The sequence below is a fragment of the Sprattus sprattus genome (genome assembly GCF_963457725.1).
Source record: "Sprattus sprattus genome assembly, chromosome: 17".
Classification (NCBI taxonomy): domain Eukaryota; kingdom Metazoa; phylum Chordata; class Actinopteri; order Clupeiformes; family Clupeidae; genus Sprattus; species Sprattus sprattus.
Window position 1 is genome coordinate 12,486,430 of NC_137915.1, and position 18,526 is coordinate 12,504,955.

At 43.4% G+C, this 18,526-nt stretch overlaps 1 protein-coding gene across 1 annotated transcript in view; it reads right to left on the reverse strand.

The window, feature by feature from the left end:
* Nucleotides 1-18,526, reverse strand: part of vopp1b (VOPP1 WW domain binding protein b) — a gene marked incomplete at both ends in the record, with an annotated part of 37,369 nt that overhangs the window by 16,623 nt on the left and 2,220 nt on the right. Inside the window, one exon of the mRNA XM_080854854.1 lies at nucleotides 8,024-8,082. Coding sequence (XP_080710980.1) covers nucleotides 8,024-8,082 — 59 coding nt within the window. The remainder of the gene's footprint in view (nucleotides 1-8,023; nucleotides 8,083-18,526) is intronic.

The following is an 18,526-nucleotide window of genomic DNA, read 5'->3' on the forward strand; positions in this document are numbered from 1 at the left end:
GAAGGCTCCTGCAGCGGAGAGGCGTCTCGTTATGGCTGAGCTCCATGAATAACAGAGAGAAACAGTGTGTGTGTGTCTCGGCTGGCTGGCCGGCCTCCACATTGTTTTCATCTATAATTAACAAAGTGGCATAGCCTTCTACGCTCACGTCAAGCGTTCATGAATTATCCAATCTATAAAGAATCCACCAGAAGCTTTGGAGAAGCCTCGTTATCACATGCACATCTCCTGCTGGGTAGCATGTTTATGCTGAAATGTATGCACACAGTGTACGTGTGTGTGTGTGTGTGTGTGTGTGTGTGTGTGTGTGTGTGTGTGTGTGTGTGTGTGTGTGTGTGTGTGAACATATTTGGGGAAAAAAGCCTTTACACTAGACTTTAGAGGTACAGTCCGCCAGGTTTTGGTGATTTCAGACTGAGTAAGACCCCCCCACACACCCTCTCCCCTATTGAGTAGAAATTGCTGCCAGTGCCTTTAATATAACTGACTAACCCCATAAGCCTGACACTGATCCCCACAGCGTTGAGTGCCATAAAACTGGTGGAACGGCAATTCTAGCACACACTATTTTGCATAAGCTTGGAGAAAGTGCCATTAGACTTTTTTTTCCAGCCTTTCAAACCAATTCACTATCAGAGGTTCATTGTGAGTGAGTGTGTGTGCATTGTATCATTTCTTTTAAGAGGTAAACCTGCTGTTGAACAAAAAAGTTTACTTTCTGGCCTACTCTGCTTTTCCATAAAGTTATGTAGAACCTATTCATCGATATACTTTGTCCTTAGACACAGACACACACACACACACACACACACACACACACACACTTGCTGGAGTTGCATAATGAAATGCCCTCGAAATGGAAAAGGAGCTCAATATCTTTGTGGTAGTTTCAGATAGGTAAGACACCTAGCGTGGTGATGGATGGGGGGGTGAAGTGATATTGCGACTGCATATCCCCCCCCACCTCCTACCCCACCTCCGCCTCACCAGCCACAGCCAATCTGTAATCCACTCAGTCTATCGTCGCATTGGAATAACGGAACGAACATTGAGGTGATTTATGAGCGTGTAGCGTGCGGATCGGGTCACGTCTAATCATCCAAAGATGAATCGGAGGCGTTCTTCACCCGTAATGTTTCCATTTTCACTCACTCACGCCGGTGGAGAGATGTTGAAATGGCGCTCGAGAAGAGAAGAAGATGCTAATGCGCGCTGAGTCAGCTGGAAAAACTAAATGCTAAGTTCTCGTAAAAACTAGCTGCGCTCTGACACTCTGCTATTTCCATTCTCGGCACACAAATCACTTCTCAGCCTTTAAGGCAGTATGTGCTGTATAGGGGAGGCAGGGATATCACCTTACAGGTTTTCTCACAAACACAGGAGGAGCTGACAGTCAAAAGGCAAACTGATCTTTCAGGATGAAGGTGCCACTGCCTAGTCAGACTGCTATAGTAAATAATGAATCTCTCTCCTCAGCTGTTTCATACTGTATGTGTAGGTCTACTAAGGTGGCAACGGATTGTGAATCGATCTGGCCCTGACAATATATTATAATCTGATTATGATCGGATTTCAATTGTGCATGTCTTAAATCAATAGTCTTCTATTTGAGGCCTAATTATTTTATCCACTGCAATAGGGCACATACAGATCAGCTACAGAACGTGCTGCCGTCGGGGAATGCTTCATCCCATGTAGTGAAAAACAGGTTGTTTTAAAGGGAAGTGATTTAATGGGTAGATAGATTCTGATTAGGGAACATAAGCATGTGACAAAGAGAGATCTGGCTGTGATGGTCCCTAACCGCCAACACATTGAGTTTAACATCTTGCCCTGTCAATAACATACATGAATCAACTTGATATACTTGTGCAGTTGTGCAAACAAATTATAGCCTACCTATTCTTCCCACAGATGGTTGTGAAACAACTGTCCAACTGAATCAACACCCTGGTGAAGAGCTCAGTAAAAACACTCTGGCCATTCCTAATATTATATTAACTCCCCTGGTGCACATTTTTGGGTGAGCAGTGACATTTCTGAGCCTCTGTTTGAATGTTACATTAATGATCCAGCCGCTGTAGTCTGTCTCTAAATGGAGGAGAACTTAGAACCATTGTACAAGGAGATTAAACATTCATTAACGGACTACCAAACGCAGAACTACTGTACTAGGAGATTAAACATTAATTAAAGCACTACCAAACGCATACTTCCTTAACAACTGAGTAATTTTAAAGGCATTCAAAAGTGAATGCCAGTGTGTTTCATGCGTACAACAGCAGACACCACAGAAGTCCACAAGGGAAATAGTCTGAGTAGCTTTCGAACACACTAGTATATTTGCTGGCCCTCTTTCTGATGCCTTTTACATTTATAACAAATGCATTTCGAATGATCGTGTAATCTAATGGGCATGTCAGTTCCCAGTAGGGTGTCGGCAGTGGACAAAATCTGGAGCTTGGCTCTGTCCATCAATAAAAAGTGTCAACTTGTTACTCGGTGCATAACATCACTGGAGCCTTAAAACACATGCTTTCAGGTCAGCTCTCAGTCGAAAACGACATCACTTTCCTCTTCTCAATCCCTTTGAGACTGAGCCACTTCCCTCGACTGTGCGAGTGAAAAGCCCCAATCATCACTGCAGAGAGCTGGTCTGACAGCTCCGGAGGTGAATGGCTCCCCTCTCCCTACCTCTCTCTCCCTCCATCCACTTGTTCATGCTCTCATCCACTGACAGCACACAAGAAAGTCATAAAGTGTGTGTGTGTGTGTGTGTGTGTGTATGTGTGCGTGTGTGTGTGTGTGAGAGAGAGAGAGTGTGTGTGTTTATGTTTGTGTTTTTGTGTGTGTGTGTGTGTGTGTGTGTGTGTGTGTGTGTGTGTGTGTGTGTGTGTGTGTGTGTGTGTGTGTGTGTGTCAGTGAGGATATGGGACAAATCACTGGAGACAAGGGAAAGGACAAACAGTAATAGACTGGCCCCTGTCCAGCCTGCCTAAGTCCTTCTCACGCGGCCCATTGCAGGGTGTGCATCTGCCTGATTGGGTGCCATTGTGTCTGTGTGTGTAGTTGTCTATAGTTGTGTGCCAATGTGTGTGTGTGTGTGTGTGTCTATGATTATGTATGTCTGTGTGTATGTTCCTCCAGACACTCAACTTCTCCTTCCTCCTCTCCTTCCTAACTTCCTAAGACTCACAATGATGTTCTCTCTGACGCAAATAACTCTTCTTAAAAACTGAAAGTTCAGTGCTGCAGGTCACACTATAAATTGCTTATTCGATGTTAGAACATGGTAGCTGTGATATTTGTGTGCTGAGCTGGTATATTCTCCCTCCGAGGTGTGAGCTGAGAAGCGGTACTCACCACAGTTCTTGCGTGCAGCATAGAAGGGTAAAGCTATTTTGATTACTAGGGTACATTTATGTGGTAATTTCATTTGAGGGCGCAGCATTGCCTCAGTTGTATGTGTCTGATCAAAAAGGTGGGCATTTCATGCTAATTGTTTTGAGGAAGGTACATTCCTGGTTTGCAATGTCTGACAGGCACTTCTAGTAAAATCTCTGCTCAGCAAAACACTGACTAAATTGACCAATCATTTAACTCTACAGAATATGTTACCAAATGACTACATAGACTGCACAACTATGCTCTAGGTCGCACAGACAGTGAATAAAATATTCCAAAATCATGCATAAGGGCCTGAATATGGAATATTACGTCTGAATTGTTTCCTGAAAAGGACTTAATCATCACGGGCCACTTCAAAGAATTAAAGAATTGTCGTTGTCGGATCAATACTTTTCTCTGGTTTTTCTGTTAGATTTTTGCTTGTTACAGTTTAGCATTAATCACTGGGTATCACATTATGCTTGCGACTTGAGTATTTTTGGATTATTGATTGATACACACAAAGCGTGCATTTTTTTCTTCACAGAGAAAACGGGACTTCGGCTACGCATCACTACTAACGTCTTCACTTCCCTTTCCACTGTATTGTTCTTAAATAAATCCCTGACGATCTTACTGTAGTTAAGTGGCTTCTAGCATGGTTATTAGGCCCTGATATGTTCAATAATGTGAAGGCCATGACAAGGAATATCAATTCAACATGATATATTTCATTTAACTATAACAATTGAACAGTTTAAAGATTTTCATAATATGCACTGAAGCATGAAGTGAATCAAACAAGTGACCAGTGTGCTTGTCATCACAGCACATATCAGAATTCCCAGTTTTATGATTGGCTCAGAAGATGTAAAGACACACCCAGTCCCACGCCACTCCCTTTGATGTTGTTCTATTTGCGCAATATCATGCCATCACGTGTAGCTCACAGTCTTCCAAAATAGGGCCCTTCTTCTCTCTTTATCTCTCTCTCTTTCTCTTGTCTTCCAGACGTGTTCTGGCAAAGTAGAAAACACTCTCTCTCTCCATCTCTTGTGTCTTAACGTCTTACACAGCACCCTCCCCATCTCTCTAGACATCAGTGGTTGTGTTAAGAGGGTGCCCTCCCTCTCCATCTCTCTAGACATCACTGCTTGTGTTAAGAGGGCGCCCTTCCTCCTCATCTCTCTAGACATCAGTGCTTGTGTTAAGAGGGCGCCCTCCATCCCCATCTCTCTAGACATCAGTGCTTGTGTTAAGAGGGCGCCCTCCATCCCCATCTCTCTAGACATCAGTGCTTGTGTTAAGAGGCTCTGAAGCCTGAAGCCCTCTTCTCTCATAGCTGCTAATGGGCCTCATCTCATCTCAGCTGGCTTAGAGCTTTACTGGATCTCTCCCTCCCTCATCATCTCCTCCTCTCCTCTCCTCCCTTCACTGCCATTTCTGCCTCTCCTCTCTCCCCTGTCATCCTCTCCTCTTCTCCCCCATCATCTCCTCCTCTCTTCTCCTCTCTCCACCATCATCTCCTCCTCTACCAGGAGGCTGTCTGTGAGGGATGGTTCATCAGGGTTACAAAAACATCCACCCACACCTCCAGTGACTACTCCATAGTACATACATTACCTAACAGGTAATATGAAAAAGTGAGATTCTTGAAGGTTTGGTTATAGTAGGAGAAAACTCTAAATGCAATGAAATTCTATGCCTAACAATTACCAAACAGCTACAATTTCTTTGAATACTCTTGGGGTTAGATAGTCAGCTATTTGTGGTACTTCTGAAAGGAATCATTGATAAGAATAAGCTGTTCACTGTGAGACCGGAATGACCCCGGAGACACAGAGATTCCGCATTGCTTCTTTAAACACAGAGCCAAACCCACACTGGGCCCAACTTCACAGAGGCGAACTTAGATTCTGATTAGCATACCCTGCAAAAGCTCAGAATGAATGAAGCGTTAGTTATCTGAAGGTGATTCAGACAGACAACACTGATCTCTGAGAGTAAGACAGATAGTAAGACCAGACAGAACTTCAGAATGTAACACACAGCTAAGCTGATAAGGAGAGAGTCAGTGTAGAAAGATGAAGGGAGAGGGATGACATCACGAACACTATAATCTATGGTATCTATGATGGCAGTGCAGTCAGTAGCAGCACCACTTTATCTGTGACGGAGCCCAGGTTCAATTCCAGATTGCTGCAGGGTGTCTGTAAGTCACTTGGGATAAAAGCGTCTGATAAATACCTTTTACCTTCATTTCATTGGTGTGTGAGAATGAAAGAGCCATCTGATATCATAAGTCCCTCAGATAGGGAATGACTCTGTGTGACGCTCGTGGTGCGAGGTCCTGCACATGAACCGCACCCTCCTGCCCCATCTTTGCAACCACTAGAGCCCCCAAACAGACATGGTTTGCACACACAAACACTCATACCCACTGATTACAATTGGATCCACCTTATTGAAACTGCTAATTGCCTAGACTGGTGGGCCAGACCACGTAAATAAGGTAGTTGTTTCACAAACCTGTGAAACATGCTAATGTATAACATAGTTATTTCTTTGTGGTAGGATACGGAAGAAATACTATGTTTGTCTCAGGGTCTGACTTGTCATTGTGCAATGTTTGGTTTTTGTGTCTCCCCGTTGTTTTAGAAATGGTGCTGGCCACCTCCTATATATGTTTATTGTTCTGTCGAGGGTTTTTGTCTTGTTCAGGTATGTGCATATATGTTGACCCTTTTGACTTAGCAGGTCTCCGGGATATTTGAAGAGTTAATAAAACTGATATTTTTGAACCCCCACTCTGCCTGAGCTTTTTGGGCCAAACCCACATTCATGACGGCAACCGAGGCTCGGTCCGTCACATTCTGAAGCAAATCTTACATTTACATGTCGATTGTGTCCATCAGTGAATGTGCTCCTCAATTATCGCAGCACTCTCCTTTGTGTAGGACGTCTTTGCATTAGTTGGGGAAGTAAATAAAAAACATAAATGTTTTTACTTTGGCCAGAGGATAAAGTGAAGACTCTTGTAATGTGTTAAGGTTAAGGATGGGGAATAGAGCCAATGAATGCAAACAAAATGTTTTTGTCAGAGTTAAAATGTTGAAAAGTCAAATGTAAAAACAATACAGAAAGGAACTCAAAGTAAAAAAAGAGTAAGTAAGTAAATACAGGAGTCTGATTCTGAGTAGTGTACAAAAATGAGTATGAGTGTGAGCACATGAATAACAAAACACGAACTGCGTGGTGACTCTGACCAGACAGGAAAATGAAGAGTGTGCACTCTCCTTTCCTCTCCTCTCCTCTCCTCTCCCCTCCCCTCCCCTCCTCTCCTCTCCTCTCCTCTCCTCTCCTCTCCTCTCCTCTCCTCTCCTCTCCTCTCCTCTCCTCTCCTCTCCACTCCAGTCTGCCTCACTCTTCCCCTCCCATGTCTGAGGTTTTGCCACGGGGAGGTGGGGGAGTTAATGGCATGGAAAATAAGGAGAGCAGAAAATCCTGCAAATGCTGGGATTTGGCTTCAAAAGATGAATGCGGCTGGAACACCTTTCATGGCAGTTGTGCAGAAGTGAAGAAGGCTTCTGCTGCCTGTAGCCGCTGGAGTTTCTGTAGCGTAAAACAGTCATTGGTCTACACCTCAACAGTACAGACGCATTTCCGTTTATGAGAGGAAAAAAACAGCCATTGCCCCAACTCTAGCCAAACACTCAGATGTGTAGGGGAAGGACTTGGTTTAGTAAGCCTCACCAAACAGTGTTTATAGGGAAGTTTATATAAGGATGAAGCAGACACTGTGCATTAAAACCTCTACGAGTCTGTTGAATGAAAAATAGAAAACGACACTACCTTGTGAATGCCCCATATTTCTGGAAAGGATTTTAAAGCTACGCCACCCTTCTCCTCCTGCTCCTCTTCCTCAATGTCAAAGTTACTGCTACACCCCCTTCACTCTAACAATAGCTACTAAGCAATCCATTTGGCTGCCAGCCAATAGCTGCTGCTGCTGCTGTTTCCAGGAGGCAGTGTTCTTTCCTCTCTCCTCGTCACCTTGTGTGTCTCCGGACGATGGCACCGGTCCTGCCCTGGCTCTCATGGGCTAATGTGGACGCACAGAGGGTCCTCAGGGCACACTAAGGCTAGACTTAAAGGTTCAGTCTGCGATTCTGGTGCAAGGTTGTTGACATTTGAGCTCAACAACATATCAAATTACACCCCTCCCTTCAGTGCTCCCGAAGCAACATGTTAATTGTTTGGAACAGTGTTTGGCTCACTGCATTTGTTTGTTTGCCACTTTGTTTCTAGAGCCAGGACTGTGTACAAATACCAGAGTTTTTTTTTCTTTTGAGAGCACACTCAGAACAAACATCTAAAGGACCATGAAGAGCAATTTGCTGAATAGGACAAAAAAGGGAATTGGATTTCAATGATGGACTTCTCCTTTAAGGCCTCTCCTCTCCCCGGTCGAGAGGTCCATTATGATGCAAGGCCACAGACATATGAAACAGTAGGGCTGGTTGGGATCCAAGCGAAAGGGAAGAACCCCTGATGTTAGCGATAGTGGCTAAGATAGCAAGACTGCAGTATAGAACCAAACAGTACCGCACTGGCAATGCAGAGAATGGCTACTTACATGAAGTAGATGGGGTATCCACCTTCAAAATACCAGCAGTATTTCTTGGCCTCGATACACTGCAAAGTAGAAGAGAGAAAAGAGAAAGTCATTAAGAGTCTGACAGAAGCTTTCATCTTCCGTAATTTACTTTGAGTTAAGTTGTACTCATATGTGGACTAAAAATGGGTATTGTTACAAAGACAACTGCAGGGTTGGGGGTGGAAAGTATTTAAACAGAATTATTCATTATGGAACTGGAAAATAAAGGAAGTAATATTAACAAAGGGTTCAAACAAAAGCACAAGTGGTATTATAAGATATTTAATTGCCAGGGTGAGCAAACTCAGCCATCTTAATAACGGATGAAACTGTTCACATCCTCACAGTTGTTATTACGCTCGATGCTCAGACGAAATGGCATTGGCAGTCAAGGGTTTGAGTTCTTGGTCATCTGTTAAGTAAAGGTAATGTCTGTCAGAATGGAATACTGCAGCTTCAGGAGCATGGCTGTCTCCTCAATAAGTTCGTCGCCCCATAGCATTTAGCAGAGACTCAGTGATAAAACTCCTTTCAGGAATAATGCACAATTTCCACATTTCAAAACACCCACCTTTTATTGCAAAAGCTTTTGTAAAATACATTTAACACAGACTACAATGTCTGTGAACAGCTCTGCCTCCATTTAAAATCGAAAGGAAAAAAGAAAGTTCTCTAAATTGATGATGACTTGAACCATGTACAGTTCTGGCTTCTGTTTTGACATGCTTGACCATCCGTAGTGCTATCCACCTTTCTCTTTCTCACTCTCTCCCTCCCTCCCTCCCTCCTTCCCTCCCTCTTGCTTGCTTTCTGTCCATCTATCTCTCTCTGTATGAAGGTAAAGTACCTGTCAAGGTGCATCATTCTCAGGAAGGGTAAGTGAGGATCTCTTCCCGCTCTTGAAAATCGATACCCAGCAAAAAGAAGGTCTTAATGGGTATCAAATAATCGTTTCACAAGACAACAAACTTCCTGAAAAGAGTCAGGAGCTGTCAGCCCTTGGCCCCGCTAACAACACAAGATAATTCTGTGATGCAGGCTCTTGTCCCCGCTAACAACACAAGGTAATTCTGAGCTGCAGGCTCTTGTCCCTGCTAACAACACAAGATAATTCTGTGATGCAGGCTCTTGGCCCCGCTAACAACACAAGGTAATTCTGAGCTGCAGGCTCTTGTCCCCGCTAACATCACAAGGTAATTCTGAGCTGCAGGCTATGTTTGATCATTAAGTGGACTAACATGTAGGGGGACTGCTTGGAAAACACAGCCAGAGAAAATAAATAAGGAATGAGGCAAGACGAGGTGAAGAAATCTCTGACAAAAGAAAGATTGACTTATTTTTAACTACCTTGAGCACGCAAAGAGGTTCCACAGATACCACTATATACCCTTTTTCTCCCCAAAAATATGCTCCTGTTCATTGAAGTCTGTCAGTTTAGTGGTAGCAGAGGAGAGAGAGAGAGAAAGAGAGAGAGAGAGAGAGAGAGACAGAGAGACAGAGAGAAAGTTTCCACTTTAAATAGGCAGGCATGGTTTCCTTTCTCTGAGGTCTGTTGACAAGGATGGTGCATAGCTGTCACTCAGTGCAAACTTTAACTAACACACACTGAAGGGTGAAGGATATTGTAACTCTCTAGGAACCCATTCACAGGAGCCAGCGAGTATACCAACGCCAACTGTCTATAATGCATTTCCTCAAACTAGCCAATAGACTCAATCGTTTTACTTCAGACTTGGAAAACTGATCTTAAAGATCTCAAACACTTCATGGCAGATGTGTTTAAAGGGCACAGACTTGATGTTGACGATGATAAAAAGTTGAAGTGGAAATGTGTAAATCGATGTTTTACACAAAGTTTGAATTGTCAACATGAATCCGATATCTGAGCCCCGAGCCTAACATACTATCGGGTTACAAGGGTAGTGAAAGCTTTGGCGTGTGTAATCAGGCACTGCTAGTTTCCATGGATGCAGTGTGAATGTGTAGCGAGAATGCTATGTGCGCCATAACTGTCATGTAGAGAAGAGGCCTTCCTCCTGTGTTTCCTGCCTGAACTTTATGTGATGTATAATAAAAGGCTTGAGGCCAGAGAAGTGGGATTCGAGGATGACCACACTGGAAGAGGCGTCTTCGACCAGCAGCAGCAGCAGGGGAAGGGGGACGGCCAAAGGCTTCTATTCCAAGGGGACGGAAGGATGGAGGAGGAAGGAGAACGCCGCCGCGAACAGAGCCAGCATACCCCTGGCAGACCTCCACAGTGGCTACTGGCTGGTGGAGCTTATGCTACAAGACCACTTTCTCCACTGGCCATGGTCTCTGGCAGTTCAGAGTGCTTCCATTCGGGCTCTACAATGGACCAGCCACCTTCGAGCGTGTGATTGAGAGTCCTGTCTTAAATTGGGGTTGGGTGACTGAACCTTTGCTAGAGTGAATTAGATAGGGGAAGATCCAACAGTGAATTAAGAAAAGAGAACGCAAGCACAACCTCAACCATATAAAAGCGAAGGAGAGTTTGAATCCTGTTTGTTTAAAAGTCTGAACTTGGCATCAACATGCGAACCCATGCAAGAAACAGCCATCAAAGTGCATCAAAGCGGTGACACAAATCAAATATGGCAATTCCCATCGGATATCCAGACCCGTGCCAGTCCATACTCATTCAGAACACCTCCAAAGATCAAAGTGCCCCACATCACTCGTGAACTATCAGCAGCCCGACTGTATTACGAGAATTTATCGAGGCGACCGCAGGGGGAAGCGCCGCGGGTCTGTATTACAATCAGCCAAGCTATGATTTATGTGACAACAACCTGGCCGCCCGCAGCTGAATCTGGTGTCATCCTCAATTATGCCCGACTCCGCTCGCAACCCCTACCCCCACCCCTGCCGCCACCACCCACCCCATCCATTCACTGCGCCTAAACAAGACAGGCTCATTGATGCCCTTGAATATAAATGCCCCTGATTTAAATAGCTCTGCATGCCCCCATCCCGCTCTCCCTGTGTCTCCGCTGCCTACGCGGCTGTGGAGGAGTGGAGGGATGTACAGAGAAGCAGGCCTATGGACAATGTATGTTTTCAGAGATGCTTGCACCATGTGGGCTGCATACTGAAAGGCAGCTAGTGGAGCTGATCAGCTCTCTCAGTGTTCTCTCTTTTCATCTGAATGGACACAGTGTGTCTGACTCCCTGAATACATCGACATATACAAAAAGAGATTGAGAAGGGGGAGAGCGTTAGGCTTTCATCTAAAGTGCAAACAGCATTTTTCTGTAATTTTCTGTTATTTGTTAGACATGCTGTTGTGTCTGAAAATGTGTCAGCCGTGGCATTCACACTGAAATGTTAGCTTTTCCTTAGATTGATTAATTACTGTATTCTACTAAATCGAAACGGCAAGATGATTTTGTTTGGCGAGGAGGGGATGTGTTTGTGAGTTCCCGCTGTTTCTGTGGGCAGAATCAGATGTTATCAGAGACGAGCCTCCCACTCTTTGCAGCGGCAGACATAAGCGGACAGAACGGGAAAGGTCAGCGATGTTCAATTAACGCAGACTGTCAGGTGCGATCTTTTAGCACAGCCGCTGCTTCAGCACTCACACAGACAAATAACTCCTGACACGCAGGAATCTCTACCTAACAACATACACATGTAGACCGCATGAGAACCAGAGCTCAGGGAAAGAGACAAAAAGAGAGAGAGAATGAAAGAGCGAGAGACAGGATAGGAGAGAGAGAGAAAGAATGAAAGAGTGAGAGACAGGAAGATATATATATATATATACAGTCATGGACAAAAATGTTGGCACCCCTGCACTTCTGTCAGATAATGCACTACTACTCCCAGAAAAGTATTGCAATTACAAATGTTTTTGTATTCACATGTTTATTTACTTAGTTTGCATTGGAAAAACACAAAAAATCTGAGAAATAATGCAAAATCTGACTTTATTCCACATAAAACTCAAAAAAGGGCCGGACAAAATTATTGGCACCCTTAAGAAATAATGGTATTTTAAGCATGTAATTCTCCTTTAATCTTTATTTAAGCTGGTAATATAGAAATCACATTTGCAACCAGTTAAAATGGAGCAAAGTTGACTCAACCTTTGTGTTGTGTGTCTGTGTATACCGCTCTGAGCATGGAGAAAAGAAAGAAGAGCAAAGAATTGTCTGAGGATTTGAGAACCAAAATTATAGAAAAGCATGGACAATCTCAAGGCTACAAGTCCATCTCCAGAGATCTTAATGTTCATGTGTCCACTGTGCGCAGTGTCATCAACAAGTTTACAGCCCATGGCATTGTCACTTACCTCCCTGGATGTGGAAGGAAGAGAAAAATTGATGACAGAATACAACAAAAGATTGTTTGAATGGTGGATAAATAACCTAGAACAACTTCCAAATAAATTCACGCTACCCTGCAGACAAAGGGTACAACGGTGTCAGCTTGCACTATCCGTCGCCATTTGAATGAAATGGGATGCTATGGTAGGGGACCCAGAGGACCCCACTGCTGACACAGAGACGTAAAAAAGACAGACTTGAGTTTGACAAAACTTTCTTGGGGAAGCTAAAATCATTCTGGGAGAACGTCCTGTAGATAGATGAGACCAAAGTAGAGCTTTTTGGTAAAGCAGTTTACAGACAACATAATGAGGCCTTCAAAGAAAAGAACACGGTCCCTACAGGCTTATATGGTGGAGCTGGACCGATGTTTTGGGGTTGCTTTGCTGCTTCTGGAACCTGATGCCTTGACTGTGTGCATAGCATCAGGAAATCTGAGGACTACCAAATCATTTTTGGGCGCAATGTAGGGCCTAGTGTCAGAAAGCTGGGTCTCCGTCCGAGGACATGGGTCTTCCAGCAGGACAATGACCCATAGCACACTTCAAAAAGTACCCAGAAATGGTTAAGACAAAGCACTGGAGAGTTCTGAAGTGTCCGAGATGAGTCCAGATCTTAATCCCATAGCACAACTGGGGCATGATCTCAAATCAGTAGTTGGGAGAAGGCACCCTTCAAATGTGAGAGACCTAGAGCAGTTGGCAAAAGAAGAGTGGTCCGAAATTCCAGTAGAGAGGTGTAAGACACCTCATTAATGGTTACAGGAAGCAATTTATTTCAGATATTTGTATTTCTTTATTTTTAAGGGTGTTCTACCCATTATAAAGTTGAGGGTGCCAATAATTTTGTCCGGCCCTTTTTTGAGTTTTATGTGGAATAAAGTCAGATATTGCATTATTTCTCAGATTTTTAGTTTTTTTTTCAATGCAAACTAAGTAAATAAACATGTGAATACAAAAACATTTGTAATTGCAATACTTTTCTGGGAGTAGTAGTGCATTATCTGACAGAAGTGCAGGGGTGCCAACATTTTTGTCCATGACTGTATATATATATATATATATATATATATATATATAGAGAGAGAGAGAGAGAGAGAGAGAGAGAGAGAGAGAGAGAGAGAGAGAGAGAATGAAAGCGCAGAAGAGCATGACAGCACATTGTTTCAAAGTTTCAGTATTTAGTTTTTTGTTCTAGAAATTTCTGGCGTGAAAAATGGAATAGAATAGGGCCTGTCCAGACTCCTAAGCATCCCCTAAGGCTGGGTCTCCATCGCTGGGGCATACAAACGGGGGCAGGGAGGCACAGAGCGGGGGCACAATGGTTTGTTTGTCACTGATGGGGGCAACAGGAGAATGGGCAACAGACTGGGCAACGAAACAGGCAACAGAGTGCACAGTAACAGCCAGCCATGGCAAAAGACAGCGGACAGATACTGGCAAGCCGGGTACGAGCGCTACACCCATTGTGTACTCAAATTCTTCCATGCCCATGCCAGCTTCCTGCTCTAAAAGCACATTTCCTGAGCCGGGCACCGAGAGACAATCCTTATTCCAGCAACACATACACACACACACACACACACACACACACACACACACAAACACTTACAGATCCCTCTCTTTATTCACAGAGCTAAAGCGACTGTGGAAGGAGATAATGTGATACATGCAAGGAATTGCAAATGGATTTAAATACCCTTCACATTCTCAGATGCTATACTATGCAACATTATGTTACCCTGCAGTGGTGGAAACAAGCATGTAAATTACATTATAAACGTCCACACACAGATATTCAAACCAGATAACTAGAGTGTGCTCAAATGTGTCATTTAAATAAGGTTAATATTCTGATTTAGGGGAGGGGCTGTCATCTGTCATTCAATTAGTATTTTGAATTAAACTGTGTCCTGCTCTTTGGTAAATCAGAATATCAGTGTAATTTGAAGGCCAACACACTGAAGTAATCCAGCAACAGATCCTCTCCAGATGCCAACCTAATCTCTCTAAACTAGATTACAGAACAGGAACAGGATGCAGTGTGCAGATAGGCAGGTCACTTCCTGAACCTGACCTACAATGACACCACAGGGTGGTTAGATCTTCATTAAGTTTAACTAGACCTGCTACCTTTATAACACATTCTAACACAGCCGAGCGCTGTCAGGAGAAAGAGAAGGCAGTGTATCATTTGAAAACATCCAGCCATTAAAAACCCTTCCTTAGTCCACCAAGGGTGAATGGGAGTAATTGTTGGAGCCTGCTCTTACACCCTGACAGATATAACTGCTGGGGAGAAAGAAATCTGATCGCCGACAGATTCTCCAAATTCTATTTCTTCTCTCAGGCTGTGGAAGCTTCTGGCAGTAACATTGTTTAGCCACTGCTTCTCTCTGAGAGAAATATCCTTATTATAGTCCAGGTGAGACACACACAGCATAGAACACTGTAGAGCTCCCCCAAAACACATTTATCTGTGAGTGTGTAGGAGTGTCAGGTGTGCGTGTGTGTGTGTGTGTGTGTGTGTCTGTATAATCCTGCCTAGTTGTCCACCTCCCTGTCCACAAGTCCAACATGGATCATTTCCGTGTGCTTACGCACTTGAGGATCATTTTGCTGTGTTTTATTTTGGCACTTAGCGGTGGCCTCTACACTAATCCCTGAAAGGAATTTCTTCGATGGATTAATCCTCTCTTCGCCACCCTCCAGGCCTCATGTTTAACTTTGAGCTTTCACACGCACACTGTCTGTGGATAAATGGACAGGATGTTTGAGCTTTCGCACACGCAAACTGTCTGTGGATAGATAGAGTGAGTGTTTGAGCTTTCACACACGCACACTGTCTGTGGGTAGATGGAGTGAGTGTTTGAGCTAGCGTCTGAGTTTGGCACAAACAAATGTGTCTAGTTTATTCAGTAACTTGCATGTAGAGGCAGACTGACTGGCACTTAGTTCATATTTATTTTTTAAGGACATTTTCAGGGACATTTTTAGCCATGCTTGTCTTTTTAAACGTACTTCTGCAGTTCAACTGGTAAAGCGAGGTGCTACCACCACCCACGTTATAGGTGCCATACCCAGGTATCACACACATTGATAAAAACATACCTCTACATCGTTCTGCACGTTGCTTTGGCTAAAAGCGCCTGCTAAATCAAGAGAGATGTAAATATATGCACATTCTCCTGCCACGACTGTGGCTCAGACAGCTTTTGAACAGAGAGAGATAGCAAGGATAGCCAACCATACCTCTACCCAGCAAGATCCACAATATCAGCGTTCATAGAGACAAGGCGCTACACACTCCACAGTAGTGTTGCATTCACACTGCATAGGAAGAGGGTTTTAAGTGTGAGCCTCAGACGCTGCTTCACAACATGGAATTTGTCTGGCTGTTCAGAAAACTCACACCAGTAAGCACGATATATCTTTATATATTTTTTAACATTGGGTGAGGTGTTAAATGTTGATTTTCTGATGGGGGTCAATTGATGCTTGGCTGCACAGATAAAGGATGTTTCTGATCCCAAAACTCCATTGTTTTTCATTGATCATTTAAACCACATTTTCTGTATTTCAGTTCATATTTGAATTGTGAGATGAAAGTCTCAGTTTCATTGCTTGACTCTGTGCAGTTTTGTACTCCTCCATGACTAATACACCTGGACTGAAAGGCCATCAGAGACAAACACTGAGAGAATGACACAATTACACCCTGATACAGAAATAACCAGAAGTCTCTATTGCCATTCCAAATTGTATTATCAGCTCAGTCAACCACTTATTTTCCAATTTCATAAATTATATAAATAAAATAAATAAAAAAGATTGTTTATCTAACCCATGTCACTGCACAGTTGACCTAATTAAAAAACTGATTGCATTAGGATTGGTTCATCCTACCAGCCTTTCGATTGAATTCTTATTTAATGGCTGACTACACAGACCCATGCATACAGTATGTGAGGAGAGCTTGCAGATACCATAGAGGCCAAGAGATGTCGCATGAAGGACCAGCCTCTGCTTTGTAAGCACAGCAACAAGCAAACACACAACCTCAACTAACAAACACACCAATAAGAACAGACACACACTCAAGTGTGTCAACAACTACCAAGAAGGAGAATTAGTTCTGTCCTGAGAATAAATGTCTGGCCTCGCTACTGTTCACTTTAATCCTCCAAAACCGACCTTGATGCCATACTGAAGGAACAATAAAAAGATGATGTTAAATCATGTTAGGGTATATTCTGTGAGTGTTGATCCCTTTTCAGGGCCACAGAAAGAGACGCAGTACACAGCCATGGGTGAGACCAATAAGATGCTTCCAGTGCCTTCCAAATTACACCACCACTGTTAAACTGTAAACGCAAACTACACAATGCACCCTTAATAAGAGTCCAAACAGGCTGCCCTGTAAAAGTTTTAGTTGTGCGTGCACAGTCTCCGTGGAGGCCAAGCCTCCTCACACACACGCACACACACACACACACACACACACACACACACACACACACACACACACGCACACACACACACTCATGCGCGCACTCACACACACACACACACACACCAATGCTGTGGATCGTGGAAAGACTGCTCAGCATGGCTGTCACGTCTGCTGCCTCAGATGTGCCCTTGTAAGAGGCTGAACCCTGTTCAAAGAGAGGGTAGCCAGAGAGTTGTAAGACTGGCACCGAGCTGTAAGTTAACTAAGCACTGACCTCCAGCATTAGCCTTGTACATCTGCTGCCGGTATATGAGAGAGAGAGAGAGAGAGAGAGAGAATGTCAGTGAGAGAGAGAGAGAGAGGAGAGCGAATGTCTGTGGGAGAGAGAGAGAGCGAATGTCTGTGAGAGAGAGAGAGAGAGAGAGAAAATGAAGTAATCCCAAAGCTAATGCTACAAGACACATCCATTCCTTTGCTGAAAACTTGTGTTGATTCGGATGTTTGAATTTTCTAATAAAGACTTTTTTCCACATAACGTCAACTGGGAGTTAAATAGAGAAAGAGAATAAATCTAAATCTAGTCTGCTACTTCTCCGCCTACAACAACACATAGTACATTAATTTAAACTTTAGTAGAAATATGAAGCAGCTTTGCGCATTGATTTGGGTTATTCGTTCCCCTTAAATCAGTGAAATAATCTTTATTTCATTACTTTTAACCAAAGCTGAATGGACAACTGAATAATGCCTTAAACTACATATTTCTGCAGTTAACAGAATGGCATTGAGGGAGATGGCTCCAACATTACACACTTCAAGGAGAATTTAGGGGAATCTATTTCAGTTAATAGGCATTAAAGGCTACAGCATGACTTCAGGGGCAACATAATAGCAGTAGAAGTCCATCTGGCCATGGGTTAGGTACATGCTGTATCTGACTCAGATGTAACCCAAAGGCCTGCGCTATCTGTGTCCTGGCAAGTGAACCAAAACCACAAACACACAGTTGCACAACCATATCCTGTCAGGTCACACCACTGCCCTGGTGACACTGAACCTCAATTTTTTTTTCTAAATTCTTTCTAATTGATATGTTTGGTAGAGTCCTTCCTGTTTATATATGATCCCTATCCATCTTGTGTGATAAGTGCTGTGTTGTTCAGGTATTAGACTGGCCACGACAGGCGTTTGTTCTCACTGTGATTAGTCATTGCTCACTTTCTGCCATTTACTATACCCACAGCAGTGCTGTCTCTGACTGTACAGTGGCCTTCAGGAGCATTTGGTTCTACTATTTGCGAATGTCAATTCTGAGAGACTGTAAAAAGTCCCGTGTTTTAATAGGAAGATCGTTGAGGTAGCTCTACACCTGAACATACTTATTACTCTACTTACATCTACTTTCAGTATTTCTGATCCCAAATGATGTGGAACATCTTACTAATTGCAGAGAAAAAGAAAACTGGACTTTTGTCACCTTAACCCTATTTGCGAATGTCATTCTGAGAGACTGTAAAAAGTCCTGTGTTTTAATGGGAAGATCATTGAGGTAGCTCTACACCTGAACATACTTATTACTCTACTTACATTTACTCTCAGTATTTCTGATCCCAAATGAAGTGGAACATCTTGGGCTTTTGTCACTTTAACCCTAAATAATCACACCATTATGGTATGGTAGCGA